The sequence below is a fragment of the Coffea eugenioides genome, chromosome 6, assembly GCF_003713205.1.
Source record: "Coffea eugenioides isolate CCC68of chromosome 6, Ceug_1.0, whole genome shotgun sequence".
NCBI lineage: Eukaryota > Viridiplantae > Streptophyta > Magnoliopsida > Gentianales > Rubiaceae > Coffea > Coffea eugenioides.
This window is the reverse complement of record NC_040040.1, coordinates 1,886,692-1,912,546: the sequence shown is the minus strand read 5'-3', so window position 1 is coordinate 1,912,546 and position 25,855 is coordinate 1,886,692. Positions and strand designations below refer to the sequence as shown.

The 25,855-nt window shown below is 38.8% G+C and overlaps 4 protein-coding genes across 4 annotated transcripts; 3 read left to right on the top strand and 1 right to left on the bottom strand.

Moving 5' to 3' along the window:
* Positions 1-3,865: 3,865 nt before the first annotated feature.
* Positions 3,866-8,474, top strand: LOC113773174 (ethylene-overproduction protein 1). The gene is made up of 5 exons (XM_027317748.1): positions 3,866-4,094; positions 4,180-6,250; positions 6,738-7,029; positions 7,122-7,431; positions 7,937-8,474. The coding sequence occupies exons 2-5, from the start codon at positions 4,203-4,205 to the stop codon at positions 8,167-8,169; spliced, it is 2,883 nt and encodes a 960-aa protein (XP_027173549.1). The 5' UTR covers positions 3,866-4,094; positions 4,180-4,202; the 3' UTR covers positions 8,170-8,474.
* An 869-nt stretch (positions 8,475-9,343) lies between these two features.
* LOC113772813 lies at positions 9,344-10,243 on the top strand. The gene has a single exon (XM_027317294.1). It carries the CDS (start codon positions 9,344-9,346, stop codon positions 10,241-10,243), a length of 900 nt encoding a protein of 299 aa, XP_027173095.1.
* An 898-nt stretch (positions 10,244-11,141) lies between these two features.
* LOC113776189 (importin subunit beta-1-like) lies at positions 11,142-15,759 on the top strand. Its single transcript, XM_027321296.1, has 3 exons — positions 11,142-11,365; positions 12,249-14,673; positions 15,227-15,759. Exons 2-3 carry the CDS (start codon positions 12,254-12,256, stop codon positions 15,420-15,422), a joined length of 2,616 nt encoding a protein of 871 aa, XP_027177097.1. The 5' UTR covers positions 11,142-11,365; positions 12,249-12,253; the 3' UTR covers positions 15,423-15,759.
* Positions 15,760-20,121: 4,362 nt separating this feature from the next.
* On the bottom strand, positions 20,122-21,738 carry LOC113772808 (nodulation-signaling pathway 2 protein-like). The gene has a single exon (XM_027317287.1). It carries the CDS (start codon positions 21,736-21,738, stop codon positions 20,122-20,124), a length of 1,617 nt encoding a protein of 538 aa, XP_027173088.1.
* Between the last annotated feature and the right edge of the window lie 4,117 nt (positions 21,739-25,855).

The window sequence follows — 25,855 nt, the reverse complement described above, 5'->3', positions numbered from 1 at the left end:
TATATATTTAAATTATTGGAGTATATAGCGTACATATGGTATGGGTAAGAACTAAGAATGAATGAACCCGCGATTCGCGTCGAAACAGGTGCTATACGCCTAAGAGCCCACCAAAAAATAAAAAGGGAAACAAATGGAATCCACGGAACAAGCACACCATTTTGGGTGAGCTGCAGATATATCATCATCCACCACGACAAGGCATCTCTCAATTTGACTGCGACTCCTTTTGAAATTATCAATTCCAATTGTATGGCACAGTCTACATACTAACACAACTGATTTACACATTAAAACAATAACGCGTAAAAATACAATAATATATTCTGATACTCTTTAAAAGAAAAAAAAAATACGTGTCTCACTATCAATCTCATCCACTCAACTCTAGGTCAAACTTGTAATTGTTGAAGTCCTCCAGAACCATTTGAATCATTTTACATACTAAAAAAATAAATTGCTTAACACGAACAATATCTTGATAAATTAACCAAAAAAAAAAAAAAAAAAAGGGAAGAGAGAGAGAGAGAGAGAAATCTCTCCCGGGCATCAGTTTTTTTTTTTTTTTTATGTTCCCCTTCCCGGCACCCGTTAACGTACACAGAAATTGATAAAATCATTGAGCAAAAATATATAGTTTGGTTTCTCTTTTATTACGTTACTATAAAGTACTGGTACTTATTTTGGGCCGGGTTTCTGCAAAACATTATATGCAATTTTACTCAATCTATATATCTTTCTATCTTTTCTTAATGCATTCATTTTGTTTTCCTATTCTTAATAGAACGTTCTGATTAAAGAAACGTTCTTCATCATGCACAATTCTCAGGAGAGTCGAGGTGGGGATGGGGCGTTGGTTTTAGTTGCTGAATTTCTCAATGTGATATTATTAGTATTAGTATAACAATTCTTGATTGATTAGTCCCATAACATATGCTGAACTGACACGCAGCAGAAGTCAGTTTTGCTTATATTATAAGTAGTATATTATTCACCAAGGGAATTACTAATTTAAATAATTTACCTATATATATATATATATATATTTTTTTTTTTTAAGACCACTTGGGCATTTTCGATTAAATTGGAGCGCTCCTGTTTCTGATAGTCAATCCGATTACGGAAAAAGAGGATATCATATACTATCAAGTATGGATATTTTAGCCACCTCAAGTCTTTAAAACTCCTGTGTAGTCCCTTTCCCCGTTCCCACATCGATTCTGAGAGGCGTGTGTTTGTGGTACTTAAGGTCCATGGACATACTTGGAAGTCAGCAATTGCCTTTTGAGTATATTGGTGAAATTACCTTAGGTAACCGTGTGTATTTGCCGCTTAAATTGACAAAAAAAAGTCTTTAAAATGATATATTATTTGAACTAATTTAAATAATTTAACAGTCTCTTTTCATAAAAGAAATGCAGCTCCGTACTTGGCTCGAAGAATACTCTACTCGACTTGAAAACAAATTGAATTTGACTTTGAATTTAAATAGCTTGATTAAGAAGTTGAGTAGAATTCAAGCTCCAAAATCATAACTTCGAGTTACTCACGAGCCTTATCGAGTTTTATACATATCAATGTATCTTTTTTTTTTTATAGTTATAAAATTACTTGTATATCCTTCTTAAAATTACCCAATGTATAGCTCCAAATTCCCTCGTCTGTCTTTTCCTTTGTGATAATTAGGACTCTTGAGAACGCTGGCATCAATGAACCTTCTTGTGGGCCTTTTGCGTTCCCATGAATCTGAATATGCAGTAAATTATATATATATTTTTTGGTTCTGGATGTTCTTGATTTTTTTTTTGGCTTTGTAAACTTTTTTTTTTCCCTTTTTTGACGATTTAAAACATGAAATTTCTGGATTTATGACTTGCTCGACTCCAACTCGGGCTTGAGTTGCAAAATTTAGAACTCAATGAGATTGAGCTCAAGTTCAAATATAGCTAGTAAGGGTCGAGTTCAAATTCGAGTATAATAAAACTCAAGTTGAACTCGACTTGCTTGCTCCTTTAGACTAAACAACGAAAGGATAGAATGTTATAGAGTTGCATGTCATTGGTATCTTTGTAATTGTTTTCACAGAAAATACTCTAGTAGATTTTCGGCTTGGAGTAGCATGAACAGAAAACTATAAATTTTTTCTGCTGTATCATTAAAATGTTTCCAAAAAATACTCTTACTGAATCCAAAATATTTCTACTGTATCATTAAAATTTTATATTATATTTCATATACATTAAAATTACAAAAAGTGCAATGACATCATTCTAAAAACATTTTCCAAATAATATTCTACCAAAACAAATCCATAATCTCATCATCCTTTTTTGTTTTTTATTTTTATAATAATTCTTTTTGAATTTTTTCAATTACATGACAAAGTGATATGAAAAAAAATTACATGATGAAGTGATATATCCAAAAGATGCTGGTCGACAAATAAATAATATATATATATATATATATATAGAAAGAGGAATGCCGTGCACAGTGACTTTAGACAGGCCTTCCTTCATTTTTTTTTTTTTGTCTTCACAGTGGGTATCTGGGTCCATGGACTGATAATACCGTACGACCCCAACTAATCCCACTACGGATGGAGAGAGAGACTGCCCAGCATCATCCCACCAATGTTTACTCGGAATTCGAATGTGCGCGGAGGCTCTCGCCCAACTGGGCTCCTTCCTTCATTGGTTGCCCATTTCTAACGCATTTCTATACACCCCACCAACAGTACTATTACTACACAAGGGTAAAATACAAAAACACCCTCCAATAAAAATATGTACACTATAACTTTCTTTGATTCAAAAACCTATAATTTAATTTCTTATAGTTATAATCAAAGTGAAATCATTAGATTATACAACAGCCAAATTAGAATAGTCAAACTTTTTCAATGTAATTATTTAAAAACCACAAAAATCATCTTTCAATTTAAGGTTTTTGTAATATTCTAAATAAATTTGAAGGCAAACTATACTTTTTTAAAAAATTTTGGGGTAAAAATAAAATTTTAGAAAAAAATTTATATTTGTTTTGTCTTCAATGCTATCTATTGAACTGCTAATTCCATGACAAAAAATTCAAAATACTTATATTAAATCTTAAAAGAATACAAGAACAAATCACGTTCGGAACTCGGAAGAATAAATCACAGGAGCAAATATAAATTTTTTTTTATTATAGTGGTAACAGTCCGACAAATAGCATTGAAGACGAGACGAATATAAGCTTTCTCTAAAATTTAATTTTTAACTCATAATTTACACTAAAAAAAAAAATTTTAGAATATTGAGGGGTGATTTTATAATGAGTGTGTTTGGATATAGAGTATTATTTAAAATATTATTTGAAATAATTATTGTATCACTTTTTGTGATGTAATGTATGTGAGATAAAAAAGTATTTGAAAATATAAAAAGATGGATTGTAAAATGTGTTTATGATGCAAGTGAAATATTATTTGGTATAATTCAACAATAAGTTTATTTGAAAAGTTTGACTGCTAAATTTAACAAAAAATCTGAAAATTTCACTTTGATTATAATTACAAGGGATTAAATTTAGATTTTTAAATTACAGGGAATTAAAGTTTATATACATCAAATTATAGAGAGTTTTATTTTTATTTTTTTGGGGTACTTTTTAGCCCCAAACACAACAATTATGTACGAAACAATTGTAGAGGAGAAAGAGGAAAAGAAAAATTGGATAGGAAAGCGGAAAAGAAGTGAAGAACCTCTCACCTGTAATCCATTTTATAGTTGCATTTATAACTTATTTACAGAGGGGGAAGAGAGTACATTGTGGCCGTTCTATCGGCCACCACCACCACCACCCCATCATCAACATCGTCAAAATAAACTCAGCCAAACAAACAGGGAAAAAAAAAAATCCATTCCATTGTTTCTCCACCCAGCACTGCCTTTTTTTTTTTTAGGAAGGAAAAAAAAGAAAAGAAAAGACAGAGAAAAATCGGGAAACAACCCTCGATTGTTAAGACACCTACAACCTGCAGCACCATTGTTTTGGTTTCTTCCATTCTACCTGTCGCGTCCTCCCCCCGGGTTCTCTCTGTCTAGTCGCAGGTAAAACTGTTGATCCCTCCCTCTCTTCATCATTTGGGACATTTTAGAAAATGCATTTCTGAATAAATTTGCATTCTGTCTTTAGCTGTTTCTGCGGATTGAGGAAAGATGCAGCACAACATTTTTACCACAATGCGTAGCCTGAAGATGATAGATGGATGCAAGGGCACCCAAATATACGCCCTTAATCCATTCGCCGGGACCACCACAAATACGGGAACTGGTGGTGTAGGGGAGAAGTTCCTACACCACATCCATGATCACCTCAGGGTCAACTCCATCAGGTCCAAATCTAATCGCAACTTTCAAAACTTCCAACCCAATAATTATGCGAATTCTGATAACGTCAAGCAAACCTTGGCGATTTATGGCCTCCCCCAAACTGATCTCATTGAGCCCCACATCGAGCCTAATCTTAAATTTGTCAACTTTGTGGAAGCCTTAGCTGATCTTTATACCAGAATTCAGGCCTGTTCCGAATTCGAGAAATCAGGAATGTATCTTGAGCAATGTGCAATGTATAAGGGGTTGCCCGACCCGAAATTGTTTAGGAGGAGCCTGAGGTTGGCCAGGGAGCATGCCGTTGATGTGCATTCTAAGGTGGTACTCTCCACCTGGTTGAGGTTTGAGAGGAGAGAGGATGAGCTTATTGGGATATCGGCAATGGATTGTTGTGGGCGAAGCATGGAATGCCCTAGGACTTCATTGGTGTCAGGTTACAATCCCGAATCAATCCATGATCCCTGCAGGTGTACTAGGAGTCCAAAGGAAGATGAGGATGACGATTTTGCTGCGACAGACGAGGAATGCTCAACGTCATGGAATCACGAGGAGGTTGATGAAGATGACTTGGACATGTCGTTTTTTATTGGGGACGATGAGATCAGGTGTAGTAGATATAAGATTTCATCGCTTTCGAGACCATTCTGGGCAATGCTGTATGGTGGCTTCATGGAATCACGTAGAGAGAAAATAAATTTTTCAAAGAACGGCATATCTGCAAAGGCAATGAGGGCTGCAGAGGTGTTTAGCAGGATAAAAACCGTGGATTCTTTTGATGAAGATACTGTCTTGCAACTTCTAGGGTTGGCTAACATGTTCTGCTGTGAGGAGATGAAGTCTGCTTGCGATGCATATTTGGCATCTCTGGTCGTTGATATGGAGAGTGCCATGCTACTTATCGAGTACGGCTTGGAGGAGACGGCACATCTCCTGGTGGCAGCTTGCTTGCAGGTGTTCTTGAGGGAACTCCCAAGCTCAATGCACAATCCAAATGTCATGAAATTTTTTTGCAATTCTGATGCCAAGGAAAGGCTGGCTATGGTGGGACATGCGTCGTTCTTGCTTTACAATCTTTTGAGCCAGATTTCAATGGAAGAGGACATAAAGTCAAACACAACGGTGATGCTGTTAGAAAGGTTGGGAGAATGTGCAAGCGAATGCTGGCAGAAACAACTTGCTTTCCACCAGCTGGGATGCGTAATGCTTGAAAGGAAAGAGTACAAGGATGCTCAGAAATGGTTTAGGGCGGCTGTAGATGCTGGTCATGTTTACTCCACCGTTGGTTTTGCAAGGGCTAAATACAAGCGCGGTCACAAATATAGGGCATATAAGTTGATGAACTCCCTCATTTCTGATCACACACCATCCGGGTGGATGTATCAAGAAAGATCTTTATATTGTAATGGAAAAGAGAAACTGATGGATTTAAGTACAGCGACTGAATTGGATCCAACTCTTTCATATCCATACAAGTACAGGTCTGTCTCAATGGTGGAGGAGGAGGATAAGCTTGAGGCAGCTATTTCAGAGATCAACAAAATAATTGGTTTCAAGGTTTCTCCTGATTTCCTTGAGCTGCGTGCTTGGTTTTTAATTTCCATGGAGGATTATGAAGGAGCCCTAAGAGATGTTCGAGCACTTCTAACTTTAAATCCCCACTACATGATGTTTCATGGAAAGATGCAGGGTGACCATTTGGTGGAGCTCCTGCGTCATCATGTTCAAGAGTGGAGTCAAGCTGATTGCTGGATGCAATTGTATGACAGATGGTCTTCTGTAGATGATATTGGATCACTAGCTGTGGTACATCATATGTTGACTATTGACCCAGGAAAAAGCCTCTTGAGATTCCGACAATCTCTCCTACTTCTACGGTGAGTGTTTATTGTCATTATCATGTGCAGGAGCTTAAAAGATATTTTCCACCCTGACTATCATCGATCTTTGTTAAAGATTTACATTACATGAAAAAGATCGCCAATTTTGTATTAAGCAACTTCTACTTGTTTGCTGTGAAAGGCAGTGTTCCTTAATTTGATCACCATGCATGCCAAGTACGTAGGAACTTGTTTTTCAGAGTACCATGCTGCATTCTGAACTATGAGTCTATGACCAATCTATGTTAGAGCGTTGTTTTTTTGTCTATCTTGAGTGGCTCAAGATGAACTTTGGTGGTCTCTGGCTGCCCTCCTATTCTATTCAACGGTGCTATTAGAGAAGCAGCTTCATTCCTTGACTTTTTTTGCTGTAGAATGTAGAAGATCATAACATGAGTCATTTGTTTGTTCCTTTATTTTAACATATTTTCCCCCTTTTCTGCTGCGTATTTGAAACAAATCCTGATTTTCACAAATCTTACAGGTTAAATTGCCACAAGGCTGCAATGAGAAGTCTGAGGATGGCGCGAAATCTTGCTACGTCTGAGCATGAGAGGCTTATTTATGAAGGATGGATTTTATATGACACAGGTTATCATGAGGAAGCAATAGCTAAAGCTGAGGAATCCATCTCTATGCAGAGATCATTTGAAGCCTATTTCTTAAAAGCTTATGTTTTGTCTGAAACAAATCCAGACGCCGAATCTTCACTATATGTTATACAACTTTTGGAGGAAGCTCTTAGGTGCCCTTCAGATGGCCTGAGGAAGGGACAAGTAAGTCTTAGTCTCGGCATTATCTTTAATTTTCTTTTCTTTTTTTTTCGCTGCAATATATTACTCCACTGCGTAACCATGTGGTTCTGCAGGCATTAAGTAATCTGGCAAGTATCTACGTAGATGTTGACAAGCTGGATAATGCTGTTGATTGCTACATGAATGCTTTAAATATTAAGCATACAAGAGCTCATCAAGGATTAGCACGGGTATACCATCTTAAAAATTTGCGGAAAGCTGCATATGATGAGATGACTAAGTTGATTGAAAAAGCAAGATATAATGCATCAGCATATGAAAAACGCTCAGAATATTGTGATGGTGAAATGGCTAAAAGTGATCTAAGCATGGCAACGCAGTTAGATCCCTTGAGAACATATCCATACAGATATAGAGCAGCAGGTAAACTGTGACTCAAACTTTTAGTATAATTCCTGTCTTCCTTATTCACTTAAAAAAGAGCAGTTGGACATCGAAGTGCTGTTCTGTTTTTGTATGATTACAATTTTCTTTTCTCTTCGTAATTAGGCCTGGAACAAGTGTCTAGGCAGCAAAAACAAATGCGTGTATGCAGCGACTCTTTTTTTTTTTTTTTTTTTAATGTAAATAATCACTACTTCCATGAACCACTTAAATTGGTATTATGTAACATACCCTCCTTTACTCTTTCCCAATGTCAAAATTACTAAAATCTATATACCACCCAGAGTTGTATTGTCACAATTGTAGATTTCCTCTCAGCTTTTATGGCTAATATCACACATTTTGCGTTTATCTAGCTTTAGTAGGGCTGCAATTTTCTAATTCAAACTACCATAGGCAGTTATTTTTGGTCAGTTTTCTTGTTAAATCTTATGCTTATATGTTATGGCCTTGTTTTGCCAATGCTTATGCGTATGCCTTCCAGTTCTAATGGATGACCACAAGGAGGCTGAAGCAATTGCAGAGCTCACCAAGGCCATAACTTTTAAGCCAGACCTACAGCTGCTCCATCTCCGAGCAGCATTTCATGACTCAATGGGTGACAATTCTTCCACTCTCCGGGATTGTGAAGCAGCACTGTGTCTTGATCCCAACCATGCTGATACACTGGAGCTGTATCAGAAAACACGGGAGCGGGCTAATGAGCTGCAAACATGAGGAAGCAAGAGACTATCAGATTCTGCTTGATGGACTCCTGAGTGGGGATCAGTTTATTGCCACCACCTTGTTGTTCTTGTCGCACAAGGGCCACCATTGTCCTCATTAATCTTCTGGATTTGTCTTTTTAAGAATCCAGCTTAGATGGTCAATGCCCATACATCTAGCAGGAGAAGCTAGAGGAATTTCTAGATCAGAGAAATGACAGAGAAACTAGCATGGATCAGATTGTAAATACAAGCATACAGTTTTCTTGTCAATGATGTATCAAACTCATGCACTTCATAGCAGAGTGCTCTTGTTCCCGTGCTCTTAATTAACACATCTCAACCAAAAGCTCAAAAACAGTTGCAGTTTCATGACCCATTATACCTGATAGAATTGCTGTTCGTAGTGGAGGGCCAGAGGCCGTGCAGCAAGAATGTAGCAGTAGTATGCTGCATCTAGTTCTTCATCCCCTCTGTTCTCCAGAATTCTTTTTAGTGAAACCTGAATTGCTCTATGGTTTAATTTGCTTCTTGTCTTAAAACTTGTAAATTCATTTTTTTTTTAAAAAAAAACTCTTCTTTTGGTTGGACAAGCAGAATATTTGGAATCTGCCGGCAGCTATAGCATTTTGCTTATTCTAAAGATGCAATATTCTGAGCAATCTATAACTCTCTTCAAAGTTCAAAGAAAAGAAAAGGAAAGGGGAAAAGGAAAATAAGAAATGGCAAGCTTCCTGTGGAGATGGACTTCTACAGTCATATTGATTTTTGACTCCAGGCTACTGGTCAGGTTAAACTGAAGGCAATATGTCCTTGTTTTACTTGCATTGCATGTCATCGTCATGTAGTAGGTTCACTCGGCCAAGACTATTTGCACTGCTATATCCTAGTTTACTTGCATTGCATGTAGTGTTGTAGTACTAGGTTAACTTGGCCACGCGGGTAATTTTCATATGGCTCATGAATGGTCCTTCCCAAACACATCACCTGTGAACCGTTTTAAGTGAAACTTTTCAGCTGATTGCACGAGAAACCCATATATAGTTCCAGCTGTAATATATATCTCCTGCACTGCAACTACCTCTTTTAAGACAGTTCATCTTTAATCGTTCGCTCCAGTCTTACGTCTGCTTCATCTAAAATTATTTTCGCCTGTACGTTCGCTTAATACATATGCCAATACGTACATGGAAAAAGAAGAAAAAGCAGCCCTGAATAGGAGGAAGTGGCCTGCAGGAAAGCTGAACTTAAACGCCCCACTTCTATCGACGAGGCGAACTATTGGTGTCAACAGACTGGAGGATGTGCAAAATGCAATTTCGGTTCGCGTTTCTTGGGATAAATTCGAGAGGATACCTTTCTCTTGGGAGCAAACTCCTGGCAAGCCCAAGGAGATGGGTGAAGAAAGCGACGGCGAGAACGCTGAAGAAATAATACCCCCTCCAAAACCACCGCCGGGCTGCCGATGGCTTCCAACAGAGGAAGAAGCCGATCCCAAGCGCGATTCATGTGAAGGTGAAGCGGAGCGGGGGCATGATTATGATGATGGTTGCGAGGGGGACGTGGAGGATGACGGTGGAGTAGGGGCCCACGAAGATTGGAAGGGCGGTGATGGCGTTTCGTCGAACGAGCTGGACATATTCTCGTTAGCCCAGTCGGTCGAGACGGTTGACACCTGGAAAGAACTGAGGAGGAAATTTGGGATTGGAAATGGGGATATGGAGGAAGGCATAGGCTGTCATTCGCCCAGTTTTATGATCCAGCGATTTTTGCCGGACGCCAAAGCATTGGCTGCTGCGGCATCATCATCATCAACCAGCCTGAACAAGGCCCTAATTAATTCAGATGATGAGAAGAGGAAGAAGCATCCTAAATCAAGCAGCGGTGCCGGCAGAAGGAGAGCTTCCGGAGCTATTAGGACTGCGACGCAATCGTGGTCATATTCGTCCTGGAAGGGCTGCGGCCTCGATATTTTGTTGCCTTGGCGAATGAAACCCAGGCCATGCGGGTGTGGGGTGAAGGGTGGACCGGCCATGGCGGCACTGGCAACATCTAGACCTCAGTGGAGCGGCAGCAGCAGAAAATAGTAGTGTAGTGTAGTGTAGTAGCAACCGGTTTAGCATTGCAGTAATCTCTTCATTTGCGTTTGCGAATTGCGATGATGAAAGTAAGTGCAGCCACAGCCAATTAGGCCGAAGAAAATTCGTTTTAAGGGAGCTCAAAGTCTTCATTACTCCTTCTTTATTTAGTTCTTTTTATTGACGTGAATAATTCGTCATGGTTGAAATATGTGATTTGACATTTCTATTTGGTTGACATAATACAACGAGTAACCTAAAAAGAAAAAAAAAAAGCAATAAATGACATATATTAGAAACATCAGGGATTCATCAAATTGTGGAGTAAAATTAGAGAATAATTCTGAATGCGAGATTCCTCCTTGTTTTCTTTCTTTTTTTGGGTTTTCTTTTCTTTTAGGAGTAATTGCTTTTCACAAAAAGTAGTAGTAGGAGTAGGACTAGCATATAAGTATAACTTGGAGGGCCTCATGGGCAGTCTCGTGTTATGTCAAATGGGTCTATTCACTACCAGCCAATTGGGCTTCAATAGCTCATGAGAAGTAATTTTAATTCAAACAAAAGCCCAACTCCTAGCACGTGGTAGGACCTGACACGTGCAAGACTACAGTGGAGGAGTGGTATAGGAGTATTTTAATTCAACTGACCAATTTTATTATTAAAACCCTTTAACTTCAGCCTTTAACTTCAGCTTTCAGGGGAGGTTTATGTAATTTTATAAATTTTAAGGAAGATTATTGAAATTGTTAGAAACCTCAGGGAGGTTTCTGAAATTATCCCTTAATTCTAACTGCCTCTCCTCCCTCTCGTTATTGGGGCCCCCCATTTAATTCAACTGCCCTTCCTCCCGCTTCTTCCACCTATTTGAAATTTTTACACGCAACTCTCGCCCACACTCTCTCTTCTGTTTCGCCTGCCGCTCTCCATCTCCCATCGAATATCCGCTTTTACTCTCAAAATTAAATAATAATAATAGAGTATGTCAACAACGAATCGATTCAAGACTTGACCGTCGGGAGAGAAAAAGAAAGAAAAGGCCTCTTATTACTCTCGACCTTTTGGTTGCTTCGTTTTGGTGCCCTAAGCAACTCAAATCTATCCATCTTCCTATTGTGGGTTTTCCTTGTTCAGGTAATTTCCGTTCATCTATAGGGTCTGGATGCGTGTATTTTCATCTTTAATCGAATCTGCTTATTACTTTTCTGTTTTTTCTCCTCATTTTTAGTTGTTTTTTTGTCTCGCTAGGGTTTATTGCTACTGTTGCTTAAACTTCCTTCAGGTGGAAATAGGCTACTTATCAGTTTGTTTTTGCGTCTTGATGAAGTAATGGCCGGCGAATTAGTTGAATTTGAAGAGGGGACAATAGGCATTAACATTTTTTTCAAAAAAAGGAATCCCTAATTGATTGAGATTCAATCTCTACTTGGATTCACCTTTCCACTTCGACGGGTGTTCATGTGGACCTTCTTTTCCCCCTTTCAGCCTCTTTCCCTTCATTGATTGTTCTTATTATTATCATTATTGCTTTAAAACTAGTTTTTTGTTCGTCGCGGCGGCGGCTTGCAATAGTGTTGCTTTAGGAAACTCGAGGCTTTCTCCCCAGATCTATCTTGGCAATTAGGGAAGTTGCTACGTTTTGGTCACAAGGGAAGTGCTAGAAGTAATTCCTTCTGAGTATGAAACTGTTTTTCCAGATAACTTTATTTATTCTTGCATATGAATGGAGCGCTGCTCTTCATGAGGCTAACTATTTTTTGTATTCTTTTTTAAGTTACAGATTAACAGAAGCATTGCCTGCATATTGCGATTGCTCAAACTTAGCATTGCTACATCAAATTATTCCTTATACTGTGTGCTTAATGTCAAATTTTCCTCACTTAGCATACATTAATTCTCGTTGTTTATGACTGTCATTGGTTTTTCATGGGGCGTACCCTGGTATTTTAGTTTCTACATTCATTTTTTGCTGCATCTTTGTTTGAATATACTCATTAGCATTTTTATTGACTTGCAGGAACAATGGCCTTGGAAATCACTCAAATCCTTTTGGCTGCTCAGTCAGCGGATGCAAAAGTTCGAACCGATGCAGAAAGTAACCTTACTCAATTCCGAGACCAGAACTTGCCGAGTTTCCTTTTGTCATTGTCTGTTGAGCTCTCCAATGAGGGTAAGCCAATGGAGTCTCGTAGACTTGCTGGAATTGTGCTTAAGAACTCATTGGATGCAAAAGAGGCCTCTCGGAAGGAACACCTTGTGCAGCAGTGGTTGACAATTGCTTCTTCTTTCAAATCCCAAATCAAAAATCTGCTTCTGAGCACTCTTGGGTCCTCTGTGCAGGATGCAATTCACACAGCTGCCCAAGTAATTGCTAAGATTGCCTCTATAGAGATTCCTCGTAAGGAATGGCCAGAACTCATTGGTTCGTTGCTTGTCAACATGACCCAGCCACATAGGCCTGCCTCCCTCAAACAGGCAACCTTGGAGACTCTTGGCTATGTGTGTGAGGAGATATCTCACCATGATCTGGTGCAAGATGAAGTAAACTCTATCCTCACTGCAGTTGTCCAGGGCATGAATGTGACTGAGCAAAATCCTGCAGTAAGACTTGCTGCAGTTAGGGCTTTATACAATGCCCTTGATTTTGCACAAACCAACTTTGAGAATGAGATGGAGCGGAACTATATCATGAAGGTGATTTGTGAAGCAGCGGTTGCAAAAGAGGCTGAGATAAGGCAGGCTGCTTATGAATGTCTTGTATCCATTGCATCAACATACTACGAGGTCCTTGATCCCTACATGCAAACCATCTTTGAACTCACATCAAATGCGGTCAAAGGAGATCAGGAGGCTGTTGCCCTTCAAGCGGTTGAGTTCTGGAGCTCTATCTGTGATGAAGAGATAGAGCTACAAGAGTATGAGGCCCCTAACAGTGAGGACTCTACTGCTCCACACTCACACTTCATTGAGAAGGCTCTACCAACTCTAGTTCCGATGTTGTTAGAAACTTTACTAAAGCAGGATGAGGATCAGGACCAGGAGGATGGGATTTGGAATCTCGCCATGGCTGGTGGGACATGTCTTGGTCTTATTGCAAGAACTGTAGGGGATGCTGTCGTACCCCTGGTGATGCCTTTCGTTGAAGCTAACATCCTGAAGCCAGAGTGGCGATCCCGTGAGGCGGCTACTTATGCGTTTGGCTCAATTATTGAGGGACCCAGCATTGAGAAACTCTCTCCAATGGTGAATGCTGGCTTAGATTTTCTGCTTAATGCCATGAATGATGTAAATAGCCATGTGAAAGATACAACTGCATGGACTCTTAGCCGTATTTTTGAATTGCTGCACAACCCAGCAACTGGATTCACTGTAATCACTCCTTCTAATCTCCAGCGAATTGTGGTGGTTTTGTTGCAAAGTATAAAGGATGCCCCACATGTAGCTGAGAAGGTTTGTGCAGCCATTTATTATCTTGCCCAGGGGTACGAAGATGCGGGACCTAGCTCCTCTCAGCTCACACCTTTTCTTCCAGATCTTGTTGGTTGTCTTATTGCGACTGCTGATAGAACAGATGGCAGTGACTCCAAATTCAGGTCCTCTGCTTATGAGACCTTGAATGAGGTTGTTAGGTGCTCTAACCTTACTGAAACATCTGGTATCATTGCACAACTTCTCCCTGTTATTATGACTAAGTTGGGGCAGACAGTAGAGCTTCAGATTATAACATCAGATGATAGGGAAAGACAAGGAGATCTTCAAGCTTCTCTCTGTGGTGTTATTCAGGTCATTATCCAGAAACTAAGCAGTGATGATGGAACCAAACCAATCATTATCCAAGCAGCTGATCAGATCATGATGTTGTTCCTTAAGGTTTTTGCTTGCCGTTGCTCTACGGTGCATGAAGAAGCTATGCTTGCTATAGGCGCGCTTGCCTATGCTACCGGGCCTGAATTTGCAAAGTATATGCCAGAGTTTTACAAATATTTGGAGATGGGTCTGCAGAATTTTGAGGAATACCAAGTCTGCGCCATCTCGGTGGGTGTTGTTGGTGACATTTCTCGTGCCTTGGAAGATAAGGTTTTGCCATACTGTGATGGGATCATGACGCATCTTCTCAAGGATCTCTCTAGCAGTGAACTACATCGGTCTGTGAAGCCACCCATATTTTCATGCTTTGGAGACATTGCTCTAGCAATAGGAGAAAATTTTGAGAAGTATATTAATTATGCTTTGCCGATGATGCAAAGTGCTGCTGAAGTGTGTGCTCAGATTGACAATAGTGATGAGGAGATGGTGGACTATGGGAACCAACTGAGACGCAGCATCTTTGAAGCTTATTCTGGAATTCTGCAAGGATTTCAGAACTCCAAGTCTGATTTGTTAATGCCCCATGCTCCTCATCTCTTGCAATTCATAGAAGTTGTTGCCAAAGACCACCACAGGTATGTGATTGCATCAGGGTTACATATAGACCTTATGAGATGCGGCTAAGGTGCATTCAGATTTGCAAGAATGAGTTAAGCCTAGTGGTGAATCACTAATAGTGTTATACTTGTATTATGAGTTACTAACACTTTCAGCATTTTTCATGGGCTTGTTTGCTTGAGGTGTGTGGTATTGCCTGTGCAAGGTGTGTCCTCTTTATGTTTGTGTGCAGTTTTGTGCACCTGCCTGCACGTTGTCTGAGATAAAGGTGTAAAAAGCTGATGGTGATCATATTGATTTTTTTTCCATAATGTGTAAAGTGGTGTTTTCGATTTATGTTGTAAATTCATTTTGAGGTTTGGTTTGAGCTAATATCTTACTTGCTATAAAGGAGCTTTTTGTTCTGCATTCTTTAAGTCAATGGGTTGTGTTTTACTCTTTGAATATGAGAATAGTTTGGCCAAATCTCAAGTGGTCAAAATGTTTTAATTAATATGAGAATGCTTTTCACCCTATATTTTTGTAGTATTCTCTTAGATTTTTTAATTAATGCTTTCGCATGTTTTGTAGGGATGAAGGTGTGACAAAAGCAGCTGTAGCAGTTTTGGGAGATATAGCAGATGCACTTGGTTCAAACGTCAAGACTTTGTATAAGGATCGTGCATTGTGTATGGAGTTTTTAAATGAATGTCTACAGTCTGATGATGAACAGCTCAAAGAAACTGCTGTCTGGACTCAAGGGATGATTGGACGTGTCTGTGGGTAATATTCTAAGTGTCGGCTGCTATTCATCATCATTTATGGATTTTCAGCTTGAAGCTTTTGGGTGAAGATTAAAACGAGTTACTTTGTTTATGTTTTCGGGGGCTGAGTTTTGGGTCATGGGGTGGAGGTTTCTGTCATTGTACGGCAAACGTGGGTTACTGAGGCGATGAAATTCTTTTCATTGATCAGATCTAGTGTCTATGGGTGAAGGGTCCTGTAAGTGTCCAGCAAGGTCACTAGGTACTGGTGGCCTGCTATTCTGATGAAACTTTATTTGGTCACAAGCATAAAAAACTATTGATCCTTTCTATTAATCTTGTCTTTGGCACTATCAACAATATATACTTTGCCACTGAATTTTATCATTTTAGACATTTGCTTGCTGGATAATATTATCTTGTGCAATTTATACCAACAATTGCTGAGGCCTTGGATCTTGTGTGATTGTAGCAGGGAGGTAGCAGCACCCATGTCCACATTCCAACTGAATTTTACTTTTCCGTTTTTGTATTGATACAAAGAGGGCTTTATGCTTTCCATCTCCATTTTGTATTCAATTATTGATTGAATGGTTTGCAGTACTCTGGATTTTGAAGTTAGAGGTGGCACTGGAGCACAAGCGGCTGGTCCCTCCTACAGCATCTCTCTTGGTTTAATGTCTTTTTTTTGCCTTTTTGATTCTTCTAGGTTGTTTAACTTAATGTTGGAATAGTGTACGTTCACAACTGATGTTTGTCTTTCTGCCTGAATAGCTGCTCATTATGCTTATCTGCTCATGCAGTTCATGCTCATTTGCAGAGAGACTTGTAGCTTTTGCTTGTGTTGAGGGAATATTCTTATCAGGGAGGAATGTTTTAATTAACTCTCTACCCGTGCTTTTTCTCATGGAAACTAGATTTGGCAATTTTTAAAGCGTATTTTGAGATTGGCTTTCCTTTTTCTGTTCCCCAGCTTTTGTGCTATCTTCTGGCTTAAGAAGAGGGCGTTGATGCCTGGCTTGACATTCTCAAATGAGCTTATCTCAAGAGACGAGGGTCTTCACCGTGACTTTGCTTGCCTGTTATACAGGTTGCTCATCATTTATGTCATTCTTAGGTCTTTGATTGGTTCAAGAATTAAAACTCTTTTAGAGTAACACTGCATATGTGATTCATGAGTAGGTAAAAGTTTCAGGATCACCCCCTGTTTTTGTAAATTTTCTACGCATATATTTGACTCTTTTGGGTAGGAAGCTGCTGCTACGCCAAGATGAGCTCTGATATGTATGTGCAGTTTGTTGCAGAAGTAAGTTCAGTGGCATACGGTTCATCAAATGTCCATGAGGCTGTTGAAATAGAGATTGAGTTTGTATGTGATGCCCTTTGTTGTGCATTAATTGGCATGAATGCTGCACTAATGAGCCAATATATCAAATTTGTTACCGATCACCTATTGGTTGTTTGTGTTCCCTTTTACCCTCAACATTGAAAAGCAAAGAGAATATTGAATCTGAAAGATCTACATTTTTTTCAATTTTTCTGCTTTACAGGTTTCATTAGGCTCCCAGAAAAAGTACAATGTAGAAAACCCCTTTGACTGGATGGAGTTTATTTCCTTGCAGTACGTATAGCACATCAATGAAAAATCATTTCCTCCTGTTGGGACTGAATGATGGTATTTACACTTAATCAAGAGTTAGAAGAAACTCATTGATGGATTTCCATACTCAAGTGCCTATATTCATTTGTTGACATCTGGTGTTTTTGGGAGGTTAGTCTCTGGACTGTTGGTTCTACAGTGTGTTCCTGCAAAAGAGATACCTAATAGGCACCATCCTACACTTTGTTTATTGTGTTCTTCTAGTTAGAAGCCAGGGTTCTCTTTGTACATTGTTTGATGCCTGGCCTGCTTGTGATTGATTAAAAGACAATTATCCTGTTATCCTACACAAACTTATATCGTACTATTTGACATTTTGTTTTGTCCTCTGCTGCATGGTGTAATGATACTATTCTGTTTCATGGCATCAAGGCAGTCTCAGCCACCCTGCCACCTCTCGGTATTTCTTGAAGTTACAGATTCCCAAAATACTAAAAATGATTGGAGTTGCTTTGCGAGCCAATGATTATCAGTTCTCAACCAAAAGTCGGATGAAAAATCTGTCACAAAGGAATCTCAAAATCGGTACTCCAAAGCTGCAAAGGACTGGGGTTGGCGTGAATTTATAACACTGATGAGGCTCTTTGTTCAAGCTTCTGGGTTTCTTGAGAAGGACGTTTTTAGCTTCTCTGCTGAAGTCCTTATTTTCAAAGAGACATCAGTGATTTGGGATTTCACCAATCAGGACTCTGTCAGGAAATGCTCTTAGATACAGAATGGCAATTGTAAACCAAAAAAAACCCTTCAAAAACTGTGTGGATGGAGTCCTCTATATGCACAAAGACATGGAATAACTCAGTTCTTCAATTTATGAAGTGTTAGATATGCTGGAAGCAGATGCAGGATTTCTTGTGCGTGAAACAGTTGTCTTTGTCTGTGAAAATTTGGACTGCTGCCCTTGGTTTGAGTTTTCAGACCTAGAGGTTAGTAATTTTTATCTTCTATTTTATGAAATTAAATTCTCTCTCGAAGATGAAAAAGAAATATGACAACTATGAAGTTGGATCCCCTCCTCCAAGGTAGATATATCTGCTAAAAATGCAATGTACCTTGAGCAAAGTGAAGGAATATATATATATATAGACTTCTCTTGACATGTTTATGTCTTGTGGTTTGGGTGAAGTATATGCATGTTGAGCATGTTAGTAATCATCTCTGACAGGAATGGATGGTGCCTCCGGTCGGTGCCAACTTGTAGATGCATAATAAAACTTTTGCTTCTATAGAGGAGGATATTGCATGTGGTTCTGTCATGATAGATAACTGTTGCTTTAGTGGAAACTGTTAGCTATCCAAACAAGAATCTTGATACAGATTGGCAGGCTGAAATTATATTTATTGAGGAAGCTACTGAAGATCATTCACCATAAAGACTCAGAAGATGAATTAATTTAGTTATGAGCTGCAAGTCAAAATTCATGACTCTGACCCTTGTCAATGTACGACTTTGTCCTTGATTGGAGATTAAATTATTGTTTCTTGAATTTGGAAACCAAGTCCCAGAACAACCTTTATTACTGTAACTTCATGGCTTCTCTGTTTTGTAAGCGAGGGGGATAAATATAATCGTGTTTAAGTGTTTGGCGTTGACCTAACAAATGTTTGGTTAGTTTGAGTGCTTGATCACAATTTTTTAAAGATACGTATTGGCTTACAAGAACTATTAGCTCTTGCTTTAACTAGTGCTAATCAGTATCTCGGCTAAGAAACACGGAGGCCTTTACTTATAACTACTTATCATTAACACCATTCCGGTGAGATTTGAGAACTGCGGGAACCATTGCTCTTGGAGTCATTTTGCAATGTTTGACATTTCCGCGCTTTCAATTATTATGTGCCTAGAACTAGAATACAGAATCATCTGGTTTGTTAAGTTTTTTGTGGATGCCTATTTGAGTTGTTCGTGTGCCTTTTATCAGGTTTTAGCTTCCGAGAATGACCAGGATGCTCTGACATCTGATCCTGATGACAACTAAGGATAGTGAAGGGATAAGTGGGGATGAGGAAGATATTTTCAGAAATCTTGTTTCAAAGGGTAGGATTTCACCTGACTTATGGAGACAATCCTGACATATGGCTAATTCTGACAAGGCATGCTACAGATTATGTTAACTATGGGCTTCCGCGTAATAGTAATACTGCGGTGGCATCTTATACTTTGCTCCACAACTATTTTCTATTTTACTCTGACGATCTTCTCTCATTAACCGGGCAGGCACGAACTAATGTGGTTCCCTTTCTACAGAGAGAATTAAATGTTATAGTCCCAAAAGGCCGAGTCAATTGTATTGTATTTGTACCTCCATCCGGCAGCTGAATAGTTAGAATACGAGGTAAGGAAAGGAACACAAGAACGACATACATTACATCGTTGAATAGTTAAACGAACATGTACGTAACTCCAAAACCTCAGGTCCTCCACAGTCCTCATTTTATCTTCGAGGAGTCGAAAGACAAGCCGCAAATTCAATATATATATATATATGCACACATATCCTTTTGGCCAGGTGAACATCACAATTTCCTTTTGTATTGTAACCGAAATTACTGTACCAATGAAGAGATAATTAGCTCTATAGTACAGATTAACAATTGTTTGAGATTTAAACATTATCGGGATTAGTTGATCAGACCCTAACACCTTCTGGAATATCAACTAGCAGAAGACCTAACAGATCCCCATATATTTCATTCACAGTTTCCTTTTTCGTCAAAGGAAAATTTTGTAAATGTACATTAATTAAGCTTAATCGATATAGAGCTCAAATCTATCAGTTAAGACGTAATAAAATCTACATGGATATATGCATCATCAAAAAGGTTTAGCAAAACTTAGAACAATTATGGAAGCATGCAATTAATTGATTTGAAGTCTATGAAAATTATATTTATCATTTGTATAATTGAATGATTTCCATGTACACATACAACGTAACTAACCAATGGAAACAAATCATTTGTACAGTATGTGTCAACAAATATTTTTTTCCTGCTCCTGGCTATTAATTTTCTCACTCATTACAGTTGTGTTTTTTTTTTTTTCAAAATTTAGCCAATTTTGTTCAACTTCTCCAGCAAGAAACTCTAACCATGGGCGTCCCCCTCCAGTCCATCACCATCTCATTGTGGCTTTCACCTTGTATCCTCACCCCATATAGACTCTCACCTTCTCTAACAACTTCCTTGGCCTCCATCAAACTCTCTCGGCTCAGCTTCAGACCCTCCAACCCAAATCCTATTTCCAGCTGACCATATCTCTTCCTTTCCTCCCATTTTTCAGCCCATGCAAGAGAAGAAACAGATGGTGCCACGAATAGGTTTTCCATGGCAGTTCTTGCCTCCCCAAGATGACTCGGGAAGTTCAGTTTTATCGACTCCAACAGGGCTTGGTAATGTGCCATATTTCCGTCCAAGAATGAACCGTAAGTAGAGGTATTTCTGACTTTCTCCCAGGCATCTCCATCACCAAAAGTAATGACGCCGCCCTTGTAATTGCCACAAGCAGCAGAGGCATGTACTAATTGCAAGAAGTTCTGAGATGCTCGTAAAAACTCAAAGACATCCCTTCTGCTCCTTACCCTGCCCATATGCGGCAGTCCAACCATGCAGTTGAACACTAAGAATTGTCTTCTCCCGGATGATCCCTGTTTTCGATTACTAATATTCTTGAGCTCACCAACAAGATCAGCTAATTCCACCTCGTCCACCATCAGTTTTAAGCCATACGACCTTGCGTAATCCGAAAGCCGTTTCTTTGCGTCCTCAAACCTCCACATGGTCAAGGGATTTGCATCCATGACGGCATCCTCCCCCTCCGCGAATTTCACCGACGTCAGTGTCACTTCTCGGCACTGATGTCCGATGGCCTCGATCAAGGAAGCCCACTGTATACCCTCTCCAATGTCAAAGTCGAAGATGCGTATGGTATCTGCATCGTCGGGCAAGGATTCGAGAATCGCTAAGTTGGCCGCAAAATGAGCGAACTTTCCGTTTGGGAAAATCTGGTAGAATGCTTTGAAAGCCTGATAGAAGTTTTTGGCGGACTCCTGCTTGAGGTAGTCCGACTGCTTGTCCAGGGCGTGGAACATGTAATACAATAGACGTTCCACGGTATCTCCAACCGGACTAACTTTCTCGCTGATGCGTTTCGCGATCACTTCCGCGAGCTCCTCTTGTCCCATTTCCATGGCTTCCGCGTAAGCCATGAGTAAATGGAACACGGCAAGCTCGTTATCCAACTCCACGCCTTCTGCGGGCAAGACCAGTGATGACGGCATGGATGTCACGTCCAATGATGCAGCATGGCTTGATATCATTGATGATGATGGCATGGATATTTGGTGACAACTGTGTATACAATTACCTCCTTTGCTCTCCTCCAGAGACATGGAGACGTCGGTAATTTCACCGTCAATCGAGATGGGATCCTGGAAATAGACCAGGACATCTTCCGTGGTGATGTCCATGTCGCCATCTAGGTGAACTGGAAAATTCGCGCACCTTTCTTGGAGCATACTCGTTTCAAGATAGCTCTCCTCCATTAATGTTGGGAGCGGATAGCAGGTATATTCACCACCCCCGCAAAATCCATCTTCTCTAACATTATCCAGAATTGAATTCAAGTTGTTGTCATGACGAAAATACGACCAAGAAGGTTGGAAGATTTGAGATTCGGTCATTATTAGAGGAGCCAATATTGCTGGCTAGTTGAGGAGGCAACCTTAAATTAAAGGAGGCTTTTTATTCATAAGACAAGGTGAGGATATACGGGACTGGCGGTATTTATATATCATCTCAGGAACATTGTTGAGATCTAACATGGGACAAGGTTGATCACAACACAATTTCTAATTCACCCATCTTCTTCCTCCTCCTTGGCCATATCTCAAGGAAGATAACCAAACAGTGTTGATCTTGTACTCTTAACTTGTATATTTTATTCATTAACGAAGATTTGAGATAAGTTTTGAAGATATTTTTTGTTTCCTTTCGTATTTTGAATAGATCAACGGAATTTTAGATAGATGTTGGAGATTTTACTCGCATCCCGGATAACGTAGGACAAAACTTTGGTTAGAAATTTCCCTTTGATACTTCTTACGATCTGGAAAAGGTGAACACAAGGTATATCTTATTCTTGCTATAGTAACATGTAGCTTTACAGAAAGTTCCCTGAATGAGACAAGTGTCTGTATTCTCCAAAATCTCCTCTCTTTTTTTTTTTTTTTTTTTTTCCCTTTTGGATCATGAAGGGGAAGGGGGTTTCAGAAGACAACAGTATTCCAAATTTGGAATATACAGTGACCAATAATATGCCATACTCTTCACCAATCTCACTGTGAGATTTCCTTCTTTTTTTCCTACAGAGAATTGCAGGAAGGGAGATCCTCTACTTTATGTTTAAAGATCAGAATTTATATTCTTGTAATTAATAAACGACCCAAGATTATCCCGTATATAAGTTTTACAGCCAACTAATTTTCGTCCGTGAAGCTAAGAATCTGCATCTGTTAAAGAGTCATTGGAAAGAAATCTTCCCTCTCACAGGATGAATATTTTATCGTTGGTCTGCCATGAAATCGTCAGCTCTTCAGGTTATTTATGTATTTACTTATGCACCAGCTCTAACTCTTTTGTATTTTATTTTTTTGTTTTAATTATACGTTGTTTGCTTATCGAAGTAACGTTTATCATCCGGATATATGCAATATCTTTGCTTCGTCAAGACTAGTTATGTCGATTCTCAACAAAATAAGACAAGCACTAGCTAGAACATTAAAAATATGTCAAGCCTCAAAACCCATGTCTCAAACTTTTTTTTTTTTCTAAAAAATGAATTAAATTGCATATTTTTCATTTTTAATCTGACACGTAGCCCTATAATATGTGGAGGACAAACATGCACTCTATCACATCAGCTTCCTGAAGTCATGTGGTCGGCAGTTTTCTTCTTTTGCTATCAGTTGAATGTCGCTTTATTGTATCAATAGCAACGTCTTGAGTGGAAGAGATGCACTGTGTATCATACAACTGCGAGTAATTGGTTTTCAAACATTCTTGTTCCCAGGGATTTTAAAGATAATCTATATTTTGAGAGAAAATTTATACAAGAAAGAAATTTCACGTCAAGCCAGAAGAACCTTCATCCGGATAAGATGCGTGATTTGTTTTTTCCTTGAACTTACTACTGTTGTTTTGGAGAGATGCCAGTAAGTAAGGATTAAGGAGCTAAGACAAAATTCCAAGGATTTGGGCAAGGTCGTAGTCCTCGTTGTATTCTGATGGATGGAGGGAAGTTAAAACGAATGGTTTTACGCCAAGCCATCTGCCTCTACAGTGTTCTTTATTCTTCTTTTTTCGAGCATATATACAGTTAATTAGGTTAAGGTTGAATTGAACTTTCGACTTGTTTGTTTCATTTTATTAATTGTCATTACAGTCGATCTATTATCTGTGTAAAGGTTTTATCCAAAAATGAAACAAAAAAGAAAGCAAGATAGAGTAAAAGTGTTTCTATCTATAGGATACAAGAAGGAATATTAGATATTGGTCAATAATTGCTGGTATTCTACCGACAGGCCCAAACGTGACCTATAACCATAGTGTTTCTCTTTTCCTCTTGTTGGCTTTGCGCAAATGATTCTAGTAACGTAACAACTCTTTTGACCCTTTCTCACCGAATATCATCTTCGTGTTTAGCTAAGAAAAGGATGAGAATATAAGATTTCCCTCTCCGCTCTCGTCTTACTTTACATGCCACGTTAATCCTCTAGTTTTGTTGGTTTGTTGTTTCAGTACTTTGACGATGAATAGTCTTTCCCTTTAGACTTGAAAAAAAAAAAGGATATGCAACGAATTAGATGGAAAAGAAAGAGCCTTGTCCAATATAACCACCAGCCTTCGTGCCGGTGACCACCATCAAGCCTTTAAGGCTTGGTGGGGTGGGAGGCAAAATGCCACAATAGTGGCTATTCAAATCCAAGCTGTCCGTTTGATCCGATGATGGTTCAGTTCCCGTCGGTCTCCCTCCATAGATCCAGTTGGGTTCCCCCTAGAATAGGTTAGAGTAGGAGTAGGTGTAGAATAGACTGTTAACGACTGTCAAAAAAAAAAAAAAAAGGTATTCATTCCATTTCCACAATCATCTCAGAATAACTACTGTTATTTTCAATTGAAATTATGCATATCACTTGAAGCAAGATAATTTAATTATACTTGAATCCAAATAGAAACGAGATAAGACTTTTTTTTTTGTTTAGTCCACAAGATAAGACATGTTTATCTTGTAAAAAAGATAAGCCATATACCTCAAGCAATCTTCCAAAACACACTCGTACTCCAAAATGGCATTTGATAAAAAAGGGTTTACACAAGATAAGAGGTGAGTTTGATATCTAATTATCTGTAAAATTAAGTTTGAAATTTTTTTTTTTCACTAAAGGATCCTCAATTTAGAAAAGTGAATGACAATATTTAAAATTTATTGCGAGTCCACCTCTTCTATTTTGTATATTCATTTTATATTCCAAAGACACACACAAAAACAAAAGAGCTCGATAAAATTTTCTGTCAGCAAGAAGACGTAGTGCCTCTGTTTGTCTAAATCAAAACACCCGGTCTCCGCATGTTTAATTATAATTGGCGGTTCCCAATGGGAATGCGGGACTGTTTTAGCGTTTGTTTGTTTGTTCGTTTGTTTTTTTTAAGTTAAAGATGAATAGATGGGGAGAACTGTATGTATATCATTCACTAATTACTACGTACCCATATCAACAATCATCTAAACGGCCCTCACAGGGTGATCCAGCGGTAAACGGATTTTTAAGAACTCTTATGATCATGAGTTCGAATCTTATCCTAAATTTGAACCCTCGTGCCTTGTTCAGGATCGCTGTGTGGGGCCGTGGCGCACTCCTCCGATTTGGTGAACCAGTTCGAGTCCTAAGAATTCGAGTCGGTGCATGTTCCGAGTTATAAAAAAAAAAAAAAAATCATCTAAACTCATTACTCGCGACACGTTAGTAAGTAGTTACTAGTTGTTGGGAACTAATTAAAGAAAGATACTAAAGTCAATTTTGAGTACAGTATCCATGATTCAAATCTATGCATATCTTGTCACGTCATTTAAACATTTAAACTTTTTGAAATAATTTAAGTACTAATAACTCTTATTCTGGAAAAACCTCTACAGGTTTCAGTAGTGCCTCTGCTCAAGAAACTTGTACAGGCTATAATTGTTCCAAATCCAAACCCGGAGAGCATCGCGTTGCTATTGAATTTGTTGAGTTATTGGTCAAAGGGAGTGTTACTTACTAACTTACTGCCACAAGAAAAGATCCTAAATTCTGGACACAGATTCCGCATCATCAGCCATAACAGCAGTCTACTATATATACAGAAAACAGGCGAACCAATACGAAAAATAAATAAGCAACACAATATAAATTAGAAGTGAGCATCAACAGGTCAACCACCACCATCCATTTGTATAATAAAGCCAAGGAAAAAGAAAGAAAGAAAGAAAGAAATTCGACCCAGTCAATGAAGGAAAATAGCTTTCACCACCAAGTTTAGTCTGTTACAATTTGCCAAACCCAGGTTTTGTAGTAGAAATATATATAGTTGGCAGCTCTCAAACTCATCCGTATTCGCTGCTTCTGCAGACTATTTGTCGCTATAAAAGTCACAGATTTGAAAAACCCATGCAAGTAAGTATTATTGGTTAATGATCACTTAATAGATTTCTGCTTAGTATTATTGGTTAATGATCACTTAATAGATTTCTGCTTAATGATC

Excerpts from the sequence above, each read along its gene's own strand:
- LOC113772813 (XM_027317294.1), top strand. The coding sequence starts at position 9,344 with ATGGAAAAAGAAGAAAAAGCAGCCCTGAATAGGAGGAAGTGGCCTGCA.
- LOC113776189 (XM_027321296.1), top strand. The coding sequence starts at position 12,254 with ATGGCCTTGGAAATCACTCAAATCCTTTTGGCTGCTCAGTCAGCGGAT. Across the intron at positions 14,674-15,226 it reads GTTGCCAAAGACCACCACAG|GGATGAAGGTGTGACAAAAG; the intron begins GTATGTGATTGC and ends CATGTTTTGTAG.
- LOC113773174 (XM_027317748.1), top strand. The coding sequence starts at position 4,203 with ATGCAGCACAACATTTTTACCACAATGCGTAGCCTGAAGATGATAGAT. Across the intron at positions 7,030-7,121 it reads ATGGCCTGAGGAAGGGACAA|GCATTAAGTAATCTGGCAAG; the intron begins GTAAGTCTTAGT and ends GTGGTTCTGCAG. Across the intron at positions 7,432-7,936 it reads ATACAGATATAGAGCAGCAG|TTCTAATGGATGACCACAAG; the intron begins GTAAACTGTGAC and ends TATGCCTTCCAG.
- LOC113772808 (XM_027317287.1), bottom strand. The coding sequence starts at position 21,738 with ATGACCGAATCTCAAATCTTCCAACCTTCTTGGTCGTATTTTCGTCAT.